Here is a 22618-nt window from a genome sequence, read left to right as displayed (position 1 = left end):
AGTTGTCATGTTGACTTCGTTATACTTGTATTTACGTTACATTGCTGCTTTTTTGTTTTGACTCTCTTGACTTACTCTAAGACAGTACTATATACAAAAACATGTATTAGTACTCTCCTAACCAAACTTAACTCAATAACACAGACAGGGGATTACCTCATGTGCAGTCCCTACTCAAGGTTTCTTCATTTTCCTCATGTTGAGGTTTTTGAGTTTTTCCTTGCCCTCATGTAGGTTTTAGATCAGGGGATGGTGTAATACTAGTCAGCGGTTTGCAATAATCTTTGGTCTGTGCAGCCTTTTGAGACTCTTTGTGACTAAGGGCTATACAAATAAACATGACTTGACAGAAGTCATGTTACACTTTAACAATAATTTGGTTCCTAAAGCAATTCAATCAAAGTCAGTGACCTGTTGTGTTGTTTTCTAGAAGGAAAACAAAAATACTTATACGTTTCTCACCGTTCACTTTGCGATTTCCACATTCAAAACTTATAATATAATAATTCAACAGATTATTTTACAGTACTTATTCCTAAGTGGCAGTCGTGTAACATACTCTGCTAACCTGTTTACACAGGAATAAGAGACAGAAGTCATTTTGTGCATTCAAGAACACAGGGGGACAGTTGTCTGAGGAAATCAGCCTAACGCAGCGTACCACACACACAGGGATACTCCTCCTTGTGGAATTCACAACCTATAATCTGACACTCTTTTTAGAAAAGGCATCAAATTGGCTTACCACTCACCCCAACAGCACAAAAAACAACTAATTTAAACTTTTAAACATACATATGTATTTGTAGGTGTCACACTAACAATGATTAACAATAATTCGATACTCAATTTCACGAATGACTATCAAATATCCATCCTTATGGGAGGCACGCCAGATTTTTCTTAAATCATAAACAATATGAACTTTTTATACCCGTTAAATATCAGCCACATTAAACCATTTCAATTGTAAATTATTTTAGGGTGATACACAAATGATAAACACCAAAACCTCACGTTTGGGACAAGGTAGAAAGGTCAATGTTTGAAATAAAAAAATAGAATGGCAGTGGTCCATTACAGGATCACGCGTGTTGAGCCATGAAATCGTTTTTGGGTTGAATTTTCCATTTTGGCAGGGTCATTTATCTCTCGAGTGAACTTCCTCATTGTGTGTACTTGTAAAAGATTGTTATCCAGGCCAAACTTATTCTGGTCCGACAGATTAGTGTGTCTTTCTATGTGTGTGCAGATTTCACATCCGTGGTAAACTAACTCGCTACCTGTGGAATATCTTTCTGGGAAAAATGCTTATTCAACAAAACCGAAAGAGCTCAGTCACCTCATTCTGTTGTTTTTTTTGCATTTTTTACATCTAGGGTAGCCTGACTGACTACAAAAAAAGCTGGTGTTGATGTTCAATGTCGTTCTGGCCTGGGAAAAAATGTTAACTACATAACCAAAAGTGCTGCGTCAATTTTTTTCCCCCACATCCACCCGACTGCTATAGTGTTCATATCTAAACTCCTCCTTTTCTTGGATATGAAATGAAATGATCTGCATTTATATAGCGCTTTTCAGGTCAATGACTTCCCAAAGCGCTTTACAATGTGCTCCACATTTCCCAATAGCGGCCTTGCAGCCATGTAAGGCGCTAACCTACTTATTGGGGGTATTAGGGGTTCAGTGTCTTACCCAAGGACACTTCAACATGTAACACGGACGAGCTGGGATTCAAACTGGGATCCCTTGATCCCAAGACGAGATAGACAGACGGACACAAACGCTTTCATCCCAAACAAAAATACTAAATATTATCACCACCTTCGCTTTGCTCTCAGGTGATAATAAAGAGCAGCTAGACTTACTGCAAGGACTACTCTGTAGGTAAAACAGTTTTGAGAAAGACAGGACAGGTGCCAATTCTCCACTCGAATCCTTGGTCTCTTGAGTTGTTTCTTTAGCTGATAAACCTTGTCTCTCTTGATGGATTCCTGCCTGATCTGCCCAAGCGACACTTCTCTCTCGCAGGACAAGCTGCTCAATCTCATTGTGTTCCAACTCATCATGATCTGTAACACGTCCAGTTTCTACCATTGCATTGTAGTATCGTCCATAAGCTGGTAACAACAGATTCACCATTCTAGAAGTCAATACATAATGTAACAATTAGATGTGTTGTTGCAAAGAAAAAAAAAAAAATCACCGTATTTTCCGCACTATAGGGCGCACCGGGTTATAGGGCGCACCCCCAAAAAAATAGTTTTTGGTCCTACATCTTCCATAGATAAGGCGGACCGGATTATAAGGCGCTACAATGGGAACGTCGACAAAACAGTCAGATAGTTGAGTCAAACTTATTACCCCCTTAACATTCCGAAAGCTTGCAAAGAAGCAAATACGTGTCGTAGACACGTGCGGATGCGGTGTCCGTACGATGTCACTCAAATGCATCGTTCTAAATATAATTCGGAAGGTTAAAGTCTTGGGATTCAAGAAATGCCAACCATTCCTTAGTTTCTATTTTCTTTTTCACTCGCAACTTCACTGTGCATATGACAATAAACACCTGGAATTGAGTTTAATTTAAAAAAAGACCCATCACAGAAACATCGATATCACTCTGAAACAAGATACTGGGAAAATATATAGCCGGAGTAGCTCACCGAAGTCGTTGTGTTCAATAATAATGTGCAACCATGGTCCTCATATCCGTGAGTGTAGTAAATCCAGGAGAATAAAATATTTACAAATACAGAATAGTAAAACATGCTTTCTCTATGCCGTAGACAACCAACCAAACTTGCTATTCACATTCATCTTTTTTGGCCAATTGCAGGCTTTGTTTTGTCCCTTTAGCCTATGCAAGCCCCTAAATGATAAAAAGGATCCGCCCCCTTTACCTCCGAATAACTTTAGCCAATAGTGATCGATTCAAATGATGATTGACACATTGGTTAGCCAATGAAACACCGGTATATAAATCCCATCATACACCTCGGACTACTTCACGTTCGGGGGAAAATCTAGTCGGCGGCTGTTGGATTAGTTGCAAGACTTTGCGACACACCATTAAGCCACATATAAGGCGCACTGTATTATAAGGCGCATGGTCAGCTTTTGAAAAAAATTAAGTCTTTTAGGTGCGCCTTATAGTGCGGAATATACGGTAGTTGTCCACTGATAACATATGTAGCTACTTACCTTTGCATGTGTTTATTCTGTTGATCCTGAACTGCAGTGATTTTGACCATGTGCTTAATGTGTTGTTCAAGATCGTTTACCTGAAGTTTGAGTCTGTGACAATGCAGGGCTTTTTCTAACACCTTAAAAAGAGAATACAACTGAGTTAAAGACTGCAAGAAAATCTGGTTGTACTTGGCATTAGTCAGTTTTACTGAAGGATAATTAGGAAGTGGGGGTCTATAAGGGTTTGTGTTTCTCGCAAAAAATAACACTAATGTATTAAAGGGTGAGTAGTACTTTAAAATATCCCATACTACAGTAAAGCTCAATCCAATTACAGTGAACCCTCGTTTATCACGGCGGTTACATTCCAAGAAGAACCCACGATAGTCAAAATGCGTGAAGTAGAAACCATTATTATTTTTTTTCCTTTATTAAACTAAATACAAAGATCCCTCGGTTTTCGCGATTAATGGGAACCAGAATCACACACAAAAATTGAAAATCCCCCAAAGGGTTAAACTTACCTTGCGATGATGTCATTACTGACTGAGAGTATAAGACTGAAACAAAATAACTATAGATCTACAAATGATAACACACATTATTTTAGTTGAATGGGTGGGTTGATTGCCATTATACAGAAGTAAAACGAAAATGGACTCTTTTCAAAGTAAGAAAGCATTTTAGAGCCGATAGCTAGCTGCATGCTAGCATTAGGTGTCCAGGATTTGAGCAAAGTCTCCATGATGATTAAAACAAAAGAGTCATCAATGTGACCAGAAATCGGACACAATGCACGCTGCAAATCAGTGAAGTAGCTTGACCCTAAAAAGTGAACAGCTTTATAGCAAGGGTTCACTGTGCTGACCTTTCCCCTCACTTTTACCTCTTACTCTAACAAAGCACGTTCAAAATTAGGGTAAGAATGTCAAAAATCCAACGCAAAACAAGAAGTCAGGTGAAAGAGTGAGGGACACAAGCCCCTTTTCATCAAGTCAGCTTCTCCCTACACAAGCCCCCTCAGCATTAATAACAAGCTGGAAGCAATCAGTAAAGGGATTGAACCAATTATTTGCGTTAGGTTGTGTTCTTCAACAAAAAAATTCTACAGAGAGTGCTGCAGGACAAGGAAAGAGTAAACAAGAGTTAAGCGCAGTATTAGTCTGGCGACAAACTCCTTTCTTTGCCAGGTACACCAAAGTTCTATTGTTGTAACCAGTTTCAATGTTAACTAAATGAAGAGTGTCATTAAAAGCAAAAGCAAAAAAGAACAAATAATGGTCGTGTATGTTAAGTCAAAACAAGCGCAGGCCAAAGTGATGATGTGTCAGCAAATAGTAGGCTCCCAATCGTAGAGGAAGTGTTCCCTTGCCCTCACCAAAGATGTGTAATGTGGAGGATAACATAAGAACAAAGTGGGAGTACATAGGTGAAAAAGCAAGAAATAGGCTTGAGATTAAAGTTTAAAGGCAACGATTAATATGGGCTAACACTAAAGGTAAGATCGGGCCCAAAAAAATCCGTCCCAACGCAGGCTGCACAAGTGGGGAAATAAATTCATAGCACGGATCCTCCAACACGTGACACGCAAAGCCTGTCTTTTGTAACAAAGTCTAGGTTAAACAAGACTGCATAAACATTTACATATTGTATATTTCTGTGTCTTCAGAGGTTTCATTAACTGAAAATGTTTCTTCATTGACGGAGATTTTTAGAAGTTGAGGGGAAAATTTTAAAGCTGTTTGTCATTTTGACGGCATAAAAACTGGACCATAAACTACAACAGCAGTACGTCCTTAAGACGAGCAGGACTTTAAGAGCGAGACAGACAGACAAATGAGAACAATGACTGGTGGATAATAATAAAATTAAAAAGTCAGCGAGAGAGAACAGAATTCATCCACATTTTCAAGGCCAAATTCAAGCACTTTTTGAGGACCTTAAAGCTTGTTTTTCAATGTCTCCAATAACATTAAAAGAACAAATCTGGTGTGAACCATGTTTATTTGCAGAGCCAGAAATATATCTGCGGTTTACACCTACGATTTTTAATCTTCTGTTTGCATATATTAAGACATTTAATTTTTAGATCTTGAGTACATCTCAAATATATTTGTTTTTGAGAAAAATATAAATAAAATATAAGTTTAGGGTAAGAATCAAGCTCATTTGTAGCGTACATTTTCAGTTGCAGGAGGTTTTTCCCAATACAATTTACCACTGTTAAACTCTATCTTAATTTTTTGCTTGGCCCATAACAAATATCCATTAATGAAATGTTATCCTTGGACTAATACATATTTCATAGTGCCCTGTTTTACTGTAGCATGCAACTGTCCTCTCGCTCGTGACACATGGGGAGTGATGAAGCTTCGTATGGCAATGCCAAACAAACTAATTCCAGCTGTAGTTAATTATGACATAAGAAGAAATTCAATGGCAAAGCGAAGCCACCAAAGTGCAGTGTGTGCATCTTTTTTAAAAAGACTTGTTGAGAATTGTGGCAACAATTTAATGGATCTACAAGCACTTTCCTTAAAATTCAAGCACACTATTGGAAAACATTAAAATTCAAGCATTTTCAAGGATTCCAAGCATGTCACTTGAATGAAGTCCAATTAATTTAATTATGTCTTAAACAAAATTAGTGGTTGTGAATAATGTATAAAGATAAATGACTAATGTTGCTAGCTACTTCAAAATATAACGCATTCATTAATTAAAAAAAAAAAAAAAAAAAAAAAACAGGGTTCCAGATGACTAATGCTGTACTAACCTCAGATGTCTGATTATCAGTCTTCAACGATTTCACTTCGTTCTCGACACGATGAAGCCAGCCATCATTTTCCTGAAAGCGCATTTTTGCTTCTCTCAGCCGTTTTTGAACATGTTCATACTGAGAGCATAGCATGGCACGCTTCCGCTCATGTTTACAAGTAGCCTGTTATCAAAGGACAATGAGAGAATAAGAAAAATAACAGTGTCAAATCATGCATTTTCCCATTCATTGTGAGAAATCACAATTTATACAAATAAGACAAAGGGATTATACGCATAAATGTAGGTGCTTCAAGAGGTGAGCCAAACTGAGGCCCCGAGAGATGGTTAATAGGAATAAACTTAATAAAAGAAACTTTAACTTAATAAAATAATTTAGAATTAATAGCTAGATTATCTTTGTGCAGGTCAGTCATGTGTGGCAAACACACACAAGTATATATATATTGTATCATATCTAATAATGATAAAATGTGTTATGACTTCCATGCAATTTGTACCTTAAAAGATTTGTTTTACATCCAATTAATCCTAAAATATGGTACAAAGACTCTACTGGAATTTGGATTTCATGCATTTACATTTAAGTGTTTGTTGAATTCAGTTAGCCGTATTTTCACGACCATTCGGCGAACACAAAAGTCTCAGATTTTCTTCAAATTGTGCAGCGGACCCCATCGTGCAGTTGGTAGTGCTTGCCCAGAGACTGGGAGGTCACAGGTTCGAGCCAACATTTTTGGTTGAATTCCGATGTTTAAGTAAGATCCTTCACGGCACAGAAAATGACTTGAAAGTGAATATAGTGAACCTTTTAATGGAGAATTAGTGAAAAAGTTCTGGTCAGAAACAGAGGATATGGCTTAAAAAACGTGAGTACCTAACTCTGTTTTGCACCATTTCTTTTTTTTATCCCTGTGTTTTACTTTGTAATCAATACTTAGATGAACCACAACAAAACTCAGTTTTACTTCCATTGAATTTTTAAATACACACACTTGTATGCTTGCCTGTGTTGTTGTAACGCGGCTGCAGCAGAGGACACCCGCATCCTATTGTGTGGTGCGCCCTTTGTAATGTTAAAAACAGAAATAGAACCAGCTAAAGACTGCGTCTTCTAACACAGTGCACCCTAAGGTCGCGAAAACATGGTATGTGCGTGCAAAACAAAAGCACATTTAAAAAATAAACCAAAAACTATCCACCAGCTTTTTGTGAAAAGGCTAAAGAAAAGCAGTGAAAGCATCAGCTACCTTCTCAGTCTTTTCGTTGCCAGATATGGATTGGACCTGCAGGTAGTCATCTTCAATATAGCCCTTACGCAGATCATTCTCCTTCAGTTGTCTCTCCAGATCCAGCATTTCTATTCTGATTTGGGCACGGGTCAAGAAAACCTGCTCCAAAGACTCAGACACCCTACAAGGAAATAAATCGGACATTCATTCAAAGGGTCCTGTAGTGTCATTGCTATGACACCAACTACTATGAGGGACCGTGACCACAGTGGACGAGATATTGAGACTTTCATTCCATTTTCCGGAAAATGAAAACTAAAACAGTACGGTCCAATGCATCCAGACCATGTTCCAATAAGTTATTAAAAAAATGCATAAACCTTACATCTGTCTGAACTCTTACAAAATATAGTTGTTTATACAGCATATAAACACTTACAGCATTACATTACAAACAAGTGACGTAATTAGATATGTACCCAATGGTGAGGTAAAACACAGGTTTCAAATCAAAAGGCCGCCACATATCTTCAAACATCAATTACTTATAAAGGCTTTAGTCACGAAATGTCTCCAAGGACCGCACAGGCCACGATTACACCATGCCCTGATCCGAGGTAGGCATGCTGGCAGGGAAAAACTCAAAAAACCCAGCATGAAGAAAATAAGAACAAAGGCACAATAAGATTATATCTGGATATGATAAGATTAAATGGTACACTATGTAACATTTAGTTATTCAGGGATCAGAATGGAGATTTTCATTTTCAGCTGAAATAGCCAGGGTCCAGGAATAAAGCAGGGCGGAGCAATGCGGCCAATTTTTCTAACGGCCGCCAGGGTGCGCCAGAGCAATAAAGGAAAGAGTGAGACAGTCGGATTTTGAATTTGTTTGCTACGCAAGAGAAAAAGTGAAAAAGTCGGAATGCCTTTGGGGTTCAAAAACAGCGGAAATCCGCGGATCCGCGGAAAATTCTGATCCCTGGTTATTATTCATATGTATAAATATCTATGCATCGATATTTTAAAGCAAGTAGTGACTTGATCCCGTCATACGGCTCTCTTGTGAGACTGTACCAACAGAAAGTTAGTTTTATCTTCTAACTTCTTTCCATATTTGACAGATGCCAAAACACGTCCACTCTAGTGATTTACACGATTTCAGAAGCTCCTCCATCTCTCCAACTTGTTATCAACACTACGCGTGAGAATTGTACATGCAAAAACCAATATCACAGACTGAAGACAATCATCTGCGATGTAGCACGCCTACCTTCATATCATAATTATTTTTAATAATCAATTTCACAAAAAAATGCCACCTAGACAAAGTAGTCTTTACCTTTTGATGTCAGCTTTCTTCTGAGGAAGTATTGTGGGTACCAAATGTTTGTCCTCGTACTCTTTTAATTTTTGCTTCAAATGCACAATCTAGAATGAGAAAAAAACATTGATGTATAATCAATACAATATGTGTAACAAAAAACATGCTAATGTGTTATACATTACCTGTTGACGTTGCTTTTCACAAATTACAGCATACTGCCCAACGTGACTGTCCAGACTTATAGTATTGCTTTTCAACTGATTAAACACAAGAAAGATTGACACGACGGTAATATATGGCTTGAAACATACTGTACAGGCCATTTTAAGGCATAATGGGTTAGGAAAGTGACTCACTGAAGATTTGATTTCCTTGGCCCTACTAGCATACTTCAGAGTGTTTTGCGTGTCATCATAAGACTTGGAAGATGGGCTAATGTTGGCAATCATGACGGTCCTACAGTTGCCTCCCAAAGAGTCTTTGAGAATTCGAGTAAGTTTGCTGTCTCTGTACGGTATATGAGCCTTCTTGTTCTAAAAAATAAAATGAAAAAGATTCACAAGAATTTAGAAGTTATACAGCTGTTAGTATTGATAGGTAATGTGACAAGAAACTGACCATCATTTCAATACAAATATGGCACCTGATATAAAGATTTGAATAGAGCACATGCACCAATAAAGATTGATACAGATGAACTAGTTTAAAACCACAAGGAAAACAGTGTTTACCATATAAAAAAAATATAACAAGTGATACCCAAACCATATAACACGAAAAAAAGATTCTTACTGTAGAATATCCACTAAACAAGTGCAGCCATACATAATATTGGTGCACTGGTTTTCCATTAAAAAAGGGGCTTGTCTTTATCAAAGGCAAAAACTCATGGATACCCAGGCATTTGGTTTAAAATGTGTCACAATAAATGTAATTTTTAGAGTTTCAAATGAATTGTGTATATATATATATATATATATATATATATATATATATATATATATATACATACACACACACACACAAACACACACCGTAAATTCCGGACTATAAGCCGCTACTTTTCCCCCAAACTTTCAATCCTGCGGCTTATTCAGTGATGCGGCCAATTTATGTAAGTTTTCTAACGGCCGCCAGCGGCGCTCGAGTACAAAAGGTAAGATTTAGACCGGTGGAATATATGCGCAGAGGAAGATTGCAACTTCACTAAGACTGGCCGCATGCGAAAGGCACCTTTTTTGCAAGTCTGCCAGTGGATCCTGACAGCATGGGGCAGCATAAAAAAATCCACCGTCACCAACGGGTTCCGAAAAGCCGGTGTTATGCCGAGAATTGCAGCCCCTGTCACTGGAGCGCGCACACGTCACTCCCGCTACTACAACCACAATTACCTCGTTTTATCTCACTTTTATATCACTTTTCGGGAATGTAATGGCGAACATATATCCAAGACCACTTCGTCTTGCATTTGTTGGGAATGTAATACAACTTAAACCATTCTGTCTTGTATTTGTTGTGAATGTAATCGAACGGTAATGCACACCGTATATAAACCGCTTTTGAGCAGGTAACGTGTTTATTTTGCCTTTTTCGACTCAAATCTCTCGTATTTAAACTGTTATGCACTCTACCATAAAGCTTATTATGCTGAAACGAACTGTCAAATCATCAACAGATATAAAAGTGAGATAAAACGAGGTACTGTGATTCTTGGACTGTGAACTTTAATGAAGGACATTCAGTTTCAATCGCGGGACTTAAAGTCGGGTCTGGGTTAATTTTGTGTTTGTGTTACATGTTTAATGTGGGCGCATGCGGCTTATATACAGGTGCGGCTTGTGTAAGTACAAAATCGGTTTTCGTCTTAAAATGTGGTGGGTGCGGCTTATAATCAATCAGGTGCGCTCTATAGTCCGTAATTTACGGTATATATATATATATATATATATATATATATATATATATATATATATATATATACGGGCAGCACGGCGGCGCAGTGGTTAGCGCTTGTGCGGCACAGTTCATGTCATGAGAACCTGTCGTGGGTTCAAATCCAGCTCCAGACTTCCTGTGCGGAGTTTGTATGTTCTCCCCGTGCTTGCGTGTATTTATATATTTAATACAGACGCTGCCATACTTGCGAACGAGGTTCCGGACGATCGTTCGCAAGTTGAATTTGTTCATAAGTTGCTTCTGTGCTATATTTTGTATGGTTAAGGTTTATAAAGTACAGCCGTATGCAAATGTTTGGGCACCCCTGATCTTTTTCAAGATTTTTCTTTATGAATCATTGGTTTTTCGCATCAGCAATTTCAGTTAAATACATCATATAGCAGATAAATACAGTGATATCTGAGAAGTGAAATCAAGTTCATAGGATTTACAGAAAGTGTGAAATAATTTCTTGAACAAAGGTAGGCAGGTGCGGAAAATTTGGGCACCCTTGTTGTTTTATTGATTTGAATTAGAACTAATTATTGGAACACCAAATTTGTTTGGTAAGCTCATTGACCCTTGACCTACATACACAGGTGAAGCCAATCATGAAAAACGGTATTTAAGGCGGCCATTTGCAAGTTGTTCTCCTCTTTGCATCTTCTCTGAAGAGTGGCAACATGGGAGCCTCAGAACAACAGTCAAATGACCTGAAAATAAAGATTGTTCAACATCAAGGTTTAGGGGAAGGATACAAAAAGCTAGCTCAGGGATTTAAGCTGTCAGTTTCCACTATGAGGAACATAGTGGGTAAATGGAAGAACACAGGCACAGTTCTAGTTAAGGCCCGGAGTGGCAGGCCAAGAAACATCTCAGATAAGCAGAGGCGAAGGATGGTGAGAACAGTCAAAAAAATAACAAGGGGCGGTATGCATGGCGGAAGAAGAAGTCAGCATTCCAAGACAAACACTTGCTACCCACAGTAAAATTTGGTGGTGGTTCCATCATGCTGTGGGGCTGTGTGGCCAGTGCAGGGACTGGCAATCTTGTTAAGGTTGAAGGTCGCATGGATTCCAGTCAGTATCAGCTGATTCTTGCGAACAATGTTCTAGAATCAGTGACAAAGCTGAAGTTGCGCCGGGGCTGGATACTTCAACAAGATAACGACCCCAAACACTGCTCAAATTATACTATGGCATTCATGCAGAGGAACAAGTACAATGTTCTGGAATTGCCATCTCAGTCCCCAGACCTGAATATTATTGAAAATCTGTGGTGTGATTTAAAGCGGGCTGTCCATGTTCGGAAACCATCAAACCTGAGTGAAGTGGAAATGTTTTGTAAAGAAAAATGATCAAAAATACCTTCAACCAGAATCCGGACCCTCATTGGAAGCTATAGGAAGCGTTTAGAGGCTATTTTTTCTGCAAAAGGAAGATCTACTAAATATTGAAGGTGCCCAAATTTATGCACCTGCCTACTTTTGTTAGAACAATTATTGCAAACTTTCTGTAACTCCTGTGAACTTCATTTCACTTCTCAGATATCACTGTGTTTGTCTGCCATTTATGATATATTTAACTGAAATTGCTGATCTGAACAACCAATGATTTGTAAAGGAAAATCTTGAAAATGATCAGGGGTGCCCAAACTTTTGCATATGACTGTATGTATAAGTAACCTGTATTGTTTTGAACTAAAAAAAACATTTTATAAAATAATATCCACTATAAAAATAAAGTTAAGTTTAATCTACTTTAGGAAGATGGGCTTCAAGAGGTCCTCCCCCGAGGTCGAGTGGACGGAAAAAAAAAAGCGAACCAACAATTTTCTCAACTATCAAGCTTTCTTATTCCACTTTCATTTCAAAAGAAACGGCTTGCCTCTTCTTTACACCTTACAGGCTTACACCAACCATATTGAATGAATGTACGAGATATTAAACAATAAAAATGTCAATGTTTTAGCGTGCTGAAGATTCAGTACAGTAGGTTTACACACGAACTAGGAAGAGGATTTCTTCTTCGGGGTGGATGCTGGGTGACCCCTAACAGCACCACCACACATGTAGCGGCGGAAAGAAGCACTACAGTACTGTCCTGTACTCGGAAAAAGGTGCACACAATATAAAATCTAACTTACAGCAATGTCCGGAAACTTTTCTACATCCTGAAAAAAAATGTTCGTATCGACCGTTTTTCGTAAGTCGAATGGTCGTAAGTAGGGGAGCGTCTGTATATGAATCAAGTAACTTTCTTTATACCCGACTTCAACATAAATGGATCTTCAGAAAAAGCTCTGAAAATTACATTTAAAAAAAGTAATGATCATGGAATGGTTATTTAAGTATACTTTGTTATTTTTTAAATTTAAAATAAGAGACGAAACCTGTAAAACTAATGCTAAATGTCAACCTGAAGCACAAGTGTAACAATTCCCAATAGATTCAACGTGAGCAGACTTTTACATGTATAATTACAGTACATCACTAGTCTATAAACAAAAATGCCTTGTCTAAGCTTGTGTACGAAATTTTGTTGTATAATGATACGTTAGACGGATTTATTATGAAACACTTGTTTTGCCTTTAACAACCTACACAGGGGTGGACACTTAAAATCTTCGGCTCTTGCTTATTCATTCTGGGCAGATGTGTAACTATTGTATTATTGCATTGTACAGCCGTTTGTTTGTGAAAAGTTTATTTTATTTTATGTCTGTTATTTATTAATGATTAACAGACATTTTCTTTGTGCTGTACCTAAATACAAAAATTCCATTCATGCATTCACATGCTACGAGTAGATAATCATACTTACTTTAGGATTGGCAAGAGCATTAATTACATTTCCTAGGGCAAGAAGTGATCGGTTGATGTTTGCACCTTCACGCAAGCGCTGCCCTTTGGCGTTGGTAGCACTGGCTCTTTCTGAGCCCGCCAGGTCAATTAGGCTCATTTTGGCAACACAAACTGTGGGATTAAGGCCAGCAGCCTTGTCCTGCTGTCGCAAATATATCTGGGTAAAAGATAAACAATATTATGAGAAAAACATGTTTAAGATTTCAATGGCGTTTATTACACTCAAAGTATCAAATATAGCAATTCAACTTCTTAAAAATATTTGATGGTAAAACATTCCCTTTTGGGTTGGTAAAATACCTGGAACACGGCGTGGGACCTGGAGGAAGTGGCATTCATATCAGTAGGGTGTTGTGTTCGATTTCGATTGCCAGAATCCAAAGCCTGGAGAATGCTTTCTGCTGATTTTGGCTATGCAAATACATCATTTATTAGGTCAGGCATGAAAATGGGCCCGTAGTTATAAAGGTAAGAAGGGGTATGGAGGAAATATGTGCTAATACACTATACAACCCAATAAAACATGAATAAGGTTTTTAATCTTGGATGAATTCAGCCTCAACTTGGTTGCATAAAAGCAGATTGAATTTAGCTCGGCGGTGGTTATATTCTCTACAGCCTGCTCCTGACTAATAATGAGACAATGATTATCCCCAGACATACATCTGGCACTTCTCCCACCTATCGTGTGAAAAATGAATGGTTTTTATATAATTTCTGTGAATTTTCTTGATATGTGGCATTATTTTAACTATCCTGCATTTAAATTTTACATGTAAGCTATATGGTCATTTCATTAAACTCTGCTGACTGTATAAATGCAACAGTCGTATTGTAGCCATTCATATAATAAATATATTGCTGTCAGGTCACGTGTCATTGTTATGCCAATTAAAAGTGCTTATCAAATGGCCTTCAGAGCTTTGATGAATATGTATTAATAGGATTCTAAAAAGTGATGCAAAAACTCGCAAATATCAATAAATTAATCAAGTTTTTGACAAATATATATATATATATATATACATATACATATATACACACATATACATATACATATATACACACATATACATATACATATATATATATATACATATATATATATATATATATATATATATATATATACACATACATACACAGACACAAACACATACATATACCGTAAATTCCGGACTATAAGCCGCTACTTTTTTCCCAAACTTTCAACCCTGCTGCTTATTCAGTGATGCGGCCAATTTATGTAATTTCTCTAACGGCCGCCAGCGGCGCTCGAGTACAAAAGGTAAGATTTAGACCGGTGGAATATATGAGAGGAAGATTGCAACTTCACAAAGACTGGCCGCATGCGAAAGACAACTTTTTCGTAAGTCTGCCGGTGGATCCTGACAGCGTGGGGCAGCATAAAAAAATCCACCATCACCAATGGGTTCTGAAAAGCCGTTCTGCTGCGTGACGGAGAGGAAGGCACAGAATCAGGAGTGGATGAGAGTTCCAGCGACAGTGACAGCGCGAGTGAGGCTGCGGGAGCGCGGGACGACGTCTATATGACAAAGTTTCTTTCCGACACTGAGGAGGACGACTTTGATGGATAGATAGATAGATAGATACTTTATTCATCCCCGAAGGGAAATTCACAAATTCAGTTCTTAGGAGGAAGATGAGGACGGTTTACCGTGATTTTTACAAGTACGGTATGTTTTTTTACCAGACCCGTTTACTGTGTTGCGAGCATGTTGCTAGCGTCTTGCTACCATTAACTGCCCTGTCACAGGCACCGTTTGGGATGAAAGTTATATTATTATTATTAAAGCTTTGAAAACTCTCTCGGTGTACCGTCTTTCTTTGTAAATATGTGTAACCCATGTATAATATGTATTTGCAACTGTATATTTTTGTAATGTATTTATTCGTATTTATTTTAGAGACTTATTCTGATTCTGGTTTTGCATGGGCGAATGAAAAAGGAGGGGCGGCACAAACGCGGGGTGACGGGAAGTGGGGACCGTTAAAATTGAGTAACAGACAGACCCGTTTGTGGACACGGCAGACAATAGTGGATATATATTTTTCCCACCCTTACCTTTGGAAATATACACTTTTTTCCTTGGATTACTTTCAACAAGACCCGGACTCTGCAGGTCTGCATCAAACCTTAAGTACCGGTATCATTTTGCCATATACCGTATTTTCCGCACTATAAGTCGCACCTAAAAGTCTTATTTTTTTTCAAAAGCTGACCATGCGCCTTATAATACAGTGCGCCTTATATATGGCTCAATATTAAATTCGCACGGTCTCGCAACTTACGCAACTGCCGCCGACTCGATTTCCCCCCGAACGTGGAGTAGTCCGCGGTGTATGCTGGGATTTATATACCGCCGTTTCCTTGGCTAACCAATGTGTCAATCATCATTTGAATCGATCGCTATTGGCTAAAGTTATTCGGAGCCTCGGATTGGCTAGAGGGCCAAAACAAACCCTGCAATTGGCCGAAAAAGATGACTGAATAGCAAGCTTGCTAAACTACGCCATAAAGAAACATGTTTCATTAGTCTGTATTTGTAAACATTTTACTCTCCTGGATTTACTTCACTCACGGTTGTAAGAAGACCATGATTGCGTATCATTATTGAACGTGAGAACTTAGGTGAGTTATGCGGCTTTATATTTTCCCGGTATCTTGTTTTAGAACGATCTTGATGTTGCTGAGTTGAGTGAATTAAACTTAATTCCAAGTGTTTATTGTCATATGCACAGTAAAGTTGCGAGCGAAAAATAAAATAGAAAGTAAGGAATGGCTGGCATTTCTTGAATTCCGAGACTTTAACCTTTCGAATGATATTTGAAATGACGCATTTAAGTGACATCGTACGGACACCGCATCCGCACGTGTCTACGACACGTATTTGCTTCTTTGCAAGCTTTGGGAATGTTAAGGGGGTAATCAGTTGGACTGAATCATCTGACTGTTTTGTCGACGTTCCCATTGTAGCGCCTTAAAATCCGGTGCGCCTTATCTATGGAAGATATAGGACCAAAAACTAATTTTGGGGGTGCGCCCTATAACCCGGTGCGCCCTATAGTGCGGAAAATACGGTATATACATACACACACACATATACACTTATATACACATATACAAACGTATACACATATACAAACGTATACACATATACATATATATATACACACGTATACACATATACATATATATATATATATATATATATATATTATATATATATATATCTCATCTCATTAGCTACACCGCTTATCCTCAGTAGGGTCGCGGGGGTGCTGGAGCCCATCCCAGGAATCATCGGGCAGTGGGCAGGGGACACCCTGAACTGGTTGCCGGCCAATCGCAGGGCACACGGGGACAGACAACTCACTCGCTCAATCACACCTAGGGACAATTTGGACCGGCCAATTCACCTGACATGCATGTTTTTGGAATGTGGGAGGAAACCGGAGTGCCCGGAGGAAACCCACGCAAGCACGGGGAGAACATACAAACTCCGCACAGGAAGGTCTGGAGCTGGATTTGAACCCATGACAGGTTCCCATGACATGAACTGTGCCGCACAAGCGCTAACCACTGCGCCGCCGTGCTGCCCATATATATATATATATATATATATATATACACACACACACACACACACACACACACACATATATATTTTTAGGTCCAATTTCCATTTGTCTATTCCCTCGTCAAAGAGAGAGAAGTTTTTCTTAATGAAAGATCAATTGAATCAAACCATAACGGAAAAAAGCAAGAACTGAAATTAGAAAACCTTCAACTGATTATGCAAAAATGCGATAGCCAGACTAGGTCAAGCTGCCCTTGATCAGTTTGCCTGGATTTCTTTAGTCCACCTTCGTGCAATACTACCCTGGGCAACTGTGCCCCAACTCACTGCAACACACTCCGGTTGCTATTTTAGTGTGTTCGTGTAGATCCACATGCCAAGAAATAAAAAAGACAAACTCACCAGTTAAATCAATAAAGTGTGTTGCTGGCGTTTTATTCTCGATTTAGGGATTCCATGAACTGCAATGATTGATCTGAGCAACTAGCATTCTTCTAGTTTTTTATTTATTTACGATGTAATCAATGAACCATGTCATATGGGCTGCAATTGAAATTTTGTCCACTCTGATTGGCTATAAACGCAGAAATTTGATTGAATTCCCTCGTTATTTTATCTTTTACAGGGGGTGATCCTCACTTTTAACGTATCAGTTGCGCGGCCCAACAGACAACTACTCACACCTGCGGAAACACACGCCCTCAAACGCTCGTCTCATTCTCGGTAAAACAAAACATTTTCTCCCTGGATCTACACAATTCACATGAATAATCTTTTTTTACTTCAATACAGGAAATCTCGCCGAAAGGGGAGATGTTTTTATCCCTGATTAAGTACTCCACTACCTATTCAAACTTTGGCATGTTGCCAGGTTCAGGTTTCAAACTGCAGTTCATTTCCATTGACATGTCTGCAAAATCCAGACAGTTTACAGAAAATTGAGTATACTAACCTGGTGTAGTGTCAGGCCCTGAACCACCACTCCTTTATCAATGTCTTCTCGTACTGCAAGAGGACCTGCATTAGCCAGCAAATCTCTGATCTGTTCGTTGTAAACCTGAGGTCAGAACAAAATTATTTGCAAAGCAAATAAAATCTTTGCAACAAGTCATGTGAGAGCATGTGTTCTCAAAGTATTGGGGTGTAACATGGGTAGGTGACATTCTACATTGCCGCCATTTGAAATGGCTTACCCCAAAACAGATTGTTCTTGCATAAAAGGCACTGAAACAGAATTTAGTCCTGAAATCATCAAAATAATTTATATAACCGCCATGTTGACGCTAATAGCCCAGCTCCTCTCTAACCCTAGTTATAAACGGGTAGAAGGTGTGTCCTTCCCTTCTTGACCATTAATTATTGACGAGGCAAATTATTAGGGATGCATAGAATTTCGAACTACTAAAATTACCCCCCAAAAAAGTTTATGTTTTTGGCCAAAAGAAAGTAAAAAAATTTAGCCAGCTGGCTTTCCCATAGGGGGCGTTTCTGCACGACGATTTTTTTTTTCACACAAGAAAAAAAGTGGACACCTAACCAACAAGACATTTTCTGAAAAGTTTGTGTGACCCTTTGCTTCCACGTTTGCGTTAGAATAGAATATACCTTTTTTTATCAGTGTTACAAAATGGGTTGAACATATCATGACAACGAAATTGGATGTGGCACTCCAGTTACACATTTTTACAGTAAAAACAAAACATTAAAAAAGACAAGATGAAAAGAATTTGGATATATATGAACAAAAAATATTGACAAATGAAAGTATGGGCATGTAAAAGCAGAAGAAATTTACATTGGGTGTTTACTTACAGAGGATCATCAGCCGGACACGCGCCAACTTAGAACATTACAGCAATTTTATTTCGTAAACACATACTTGTATGTGACATTCTGTCCCATTGTCTCACTAGTCAATTGGCTAGCGCTAAAGCTATATTCGAGGAAAGTTTGAATCTAGTGTTTTTACAAAGACCACTTCACGCTTCAGTTATTGGTGGTCCATTCCTTCGCGTGAAAAAAAAAAAAAAAAAAAAAAAAAAAAAAAAAAAAAACACCATGGATGCTTCCCGCACCATCGAGGAACGTTTCAGGCAGCAAAGATTCAAGCCGACTGGCCAACATCCCTTGACTTGAGATCTTCGATGCCCCAACGGTTACTTTATTAGGCTTCTTTATCCAGGGATCAGAATTTTCCGCGGATTTCCGCTGTTTTTGAACCCCAAAGGTCATTCCCGTAAATCGTCTAAATTCGATGAGAAAATATTTTGGGGGCATCGTGACTGTTTCATCACCCCAAGTTAGCATTTAGACCATTCAGAGCATTGGCTTTCTCAAACATGGCGCTCCTTCCAGTCTTTTCAAACGGTGAAATGAGTGTTTGAAAAAGTAAATATGAAAGTACTAAGAAAAGAAGACGAGGCTTTTGTCTCTGAGATTGATAAAGGAATCAAGAATAAATTTAAGTGGTCATGGCTGGAGAAGACTGTCACAGTAAACGTTAAAACCGGCGCAAAGATCGAGGAAGTTACAGAAACTTTGAGCCAGTTAATCGCAAAGTGTGATGTTCCAGGGAAAGCAAAGTGTCTATACTGTGTCGATCTGATCAATTATGATACGCGAGGTTGTGTGGCACTGATCGATCATGCTAAAATGAACAAGCACAAAGCAAAAATAGCTTTCCAGCGATCAAATTATGCACTCGGATCCGCATTTAAAATCGGCAGCCACCGGTTCAACATTATTGGCCGTTTCAAATCCTTCCACTTCAAATACTAGCAGCAGTCAACCACTGGTTCCCCTGTGTGACAGAAAATCCCAATCTGAGGTATTTATAAATCTATTTATTTATGAAATGATTTTATCTTTTGTGTTTATACAATATTTAGAACAGGATAAACAAAATTTAAAATTTGTTATAAACATGATTAAAATAGATTATTTTGTATCATCATGATCATGTTCAATATTACGAATGCTTTTAATGTCAATATATTATTATTTTTTTATTTTTATATATATATATATATATATATATATATATATATAATACATGGTTTCTGTTTTGTTGGATTTAATTCATTCTAGTGCAATTTTCACATAGCAAATAAGATAAATGCTGTTGACTTCAGGGGGGGCTTCGCCCCCCACCGGGCTCCGCCCTGGACCCTGGCTATTTCAGCTGAAAATGAAAATCTCCATTCTGATCCCTGTTTATCCATGAGAATATTATTTTTTTTTTCTATTTTTGCTGTGGTCTCTGGCCCTTTTCCCTGACAGTATACCCTTTAATTTTAATTTGGAAAAATGTGAAAATGAACTTGGTTGTGGCATTGGTGGGGACATAGCAAATTTTTATAGGTGTTCACATGATATTTGTGGGGACAAAACGTTACCTCAAGGTAGGAGACAGCAACAGAAAACTCTTTCTCCTCCTTGGCATCATCCATGCGATTAAAAAGGTCTTCCATGGTGCGGTACATGACTCCTGGTTCTTCTGGTGATCCTAGCATGGTATGCGTTTTTCCTGCTCCAGTTGCACCATAAGCAAAAACTAAAGAAGGAAATCAAAAGAAAAACAAAAACGACCAAGGCCTCATTAACAATTCAGAATAAGGAAAATATCATTTGAATAACTGCTCTCTGTATTAATTGTTGTAATTCCACTTACTAAGCAAAAAATAAATAAAAATAAAAACATCTAAAAACTTACAACACAGCACCTTTTTACTCAGACTATGTAGAACACAGCAACATTATTAGCAATGGCTGAGGTTGACAGGTGTGCAATGACCTCCAGTAAATCAGCGAAGAGGAACCGTCATCCTATTATAGCAGCAATCACATAAAGCATTGGTACTCATATTTAATACTCAAATTTACAAAATCATCTATATGAGTATTACATTTCAATACATTAAAAAATCATATTGGTAATTGTCTCTGTTTACATGCCGATGCAATATCTTAAAATAGTATAGCATCGGCATCAGAACATTATTTCTAGTCTAATTAGATGACAAGCATATTTCCTTGCATTGAACTCCTGTATCGTTTACCATGCTTCGTTTGTGTGACTTATTTGCTGTGTCATTGCCTTTCATAACTAGTGTATTTAGTAGGTAATAGTTTACAAAGGCACATATGTATCATTGGCTACCTTCTTGGGTTTGCTCAGACAAAGTCACCAGAGTTTGAATTTAAAATGTACAAAATATTCTCCAGAGGGATGGGGCACACACCTAGACTAGATGTCCACCCACAATTCTTTGGGAAACCCTGAATTATCTGTCAGATTGCATTTCTAAGCAATGAAGGGTGTAAAACTTTGGTTTTACAATCCATTTTATTTTAAATTTGGGATAGTCATGCTGTGACAGGACATCTGAATGGATATCCAAAGAAAAGAAGGCAGACAAAGTCTGGATTTCTGTGAGGACCGATAAAAATACATGCACTGCAAAAGTTGGTGTAAGGTCCTGGGGGTGAGGCACAATTCGTCCTTATCCAAGGCTTTGGCAACAGCGACGTCATTAGCAGATAGGAAAATGGCATATAAAAAAGGGAATTTACTCCTTAATTTATATTCTACAAATGCTGTATAAATCAGAATGCTTTATTTAAAAAAGTGGGGAAGGAAAAAAAAACGTGATTGACATCCTTTTTCTATTAAATTTTAGGAAGAAGAAAATGTTCTGGATTGTAATCAATTACCTGTGCAGTTAAAGCCATTCATGAGGCCATCCAGTACTCCTTTTGTGGTGTTTTCAAATAAATCGTCTTGAGTGGAATCTTCTCCAAAGACATGATCAAAAACAAATTTCAGGTCTTTGTTAGCTCTCTTGTTGATGTTTCGATTACGAATTCTTCTGGAGCCAAAACAGGCCAAGTCTTCTTCTTTTGGATCAAATACCAACATGTGTTTATCGACAACTTGGACCACATTTCGAAAATGTTCACTCTTCTCATTCTTGTTGGTTGGCCTCACTCGAACGACCACTTTTACGTGACTGCATTCATGATTTTCCATTGTGTCTCCTCACTGGGGTGTCACTGCAAAGACATCAAAGAACAACAATAGTGTAAAGGGATGATAAATCTAGGATTAAGATGTTAGGTTATAACAAATCATTTAGACAATCGGAGGACAGGCCTTCAACATGTTTGCTGAAATGGGATACTAAGACTGACTACTTCATCTAAACTTTTCCAATATAGGACAGTAAGAGAAATAACGAAAATCGTTATTATAGTATAGGCCCAAGGACGTAGTTTTGGTAGGGACATAAGTAAGTGATAAAATCATATCGGTGGGGGGAAAAACAACGATTGCACGTTATTGGTGGGACCAATTCCCTTTAGTCTTGCCAAAACTACGCCCGTGTATCGGCCCACCTAGTAATCAGGATGAATGGCCAAAGCTTGCAGTGAGTCGTTCAACGACTACTACTATGTTACTTAATGTTAATTTTCTTGTATTAAGGGGAGTTACAGGTCACAATAAAATAAGTTTGAGAAGTACATTACATATTAAATGTTTTCATTTAAGCAGCATAAATAATACTATTGCTAGCAAGGTAGAACAATGTGTGCATTTGTATACAGAAGGGCGATTTACATCTTAATTTTGGTAAACATCACTAAAAACTACAATTGGGAATACCCGCCGCTGTCAAATTGCAATTACCGGTTA

At 38.1% G+C, this 22618-nt stretch overlaps 1 protein-coding gene across 1 annotated transcript in view; it reads right to left on the bottom strand.

Annotated features, from left to right (window-relative positions):
* Positions 1–22618, bottom strand: part of kif18a (kinesin family member 18A) — a 31945-nt gene that overhangs the window by 8914 nt on the left and 413 nt on the right. Inside the window, exons 2-13 of the mRNA XM_088334152.1 lie at positions 21640–21978; positions 20322–20479; positions 17879–17983; positions 13625–13735; positions 13284–13481; positions 8883–9059; positions 8709–8783; positions 8542–8630; positions 7218–7380; positions 5966–6130; positions 3205–3326; positions 1869–2143 (exon numbers count right to left, since the gene is read on the bottom strand). Of these exons, the coding sequence (XP_088190278.1) occupies positions 1869–2143; positions 3205–3326; positions 5966–6130; positions 7218–7380; positions 8542–8630; positions 8709–8783; positions 8883–9059; positions 13284–13481; positions 13625–13735; positions 17879–17983; positions 20322–20479; positions 21640–21955 (1954 nt within the window). The 5' untranslated portion in view covers positions 21956–21978. The remainder of the gene's footprint in view (positions 1–1868; positions 2144–3204; positions 3327–5965; positions 6131–7217; positions 7381–8541; positions 8631–8708; positions 8784–8882; positions 9060–13283; positions 13482–13624; positions 13736–17878; positions 17984–20321; positions 20480–21639; positions 21979–22618) is intronic.

This window comes from Urocampus carinirostris, chromosome 4, assembly GCF_059441175.1.
Source record: "Urocampus carinirostris isolate Australia breed hairy pipefish chromosome 4, RoL_Ucar_1.0, whole genome shotgun sequence".
NCBI classification, from domain to species: domain Eukaryota; kingdom Metazoa; phylum Chordata; class Actinopteri; order Syngnathiformes; family Syngnathidae; genus Urocampus; species Urocampus carinirostris.
This window is presented reverse-complemented; position numbering and strand designations above follow the sequence as displayed.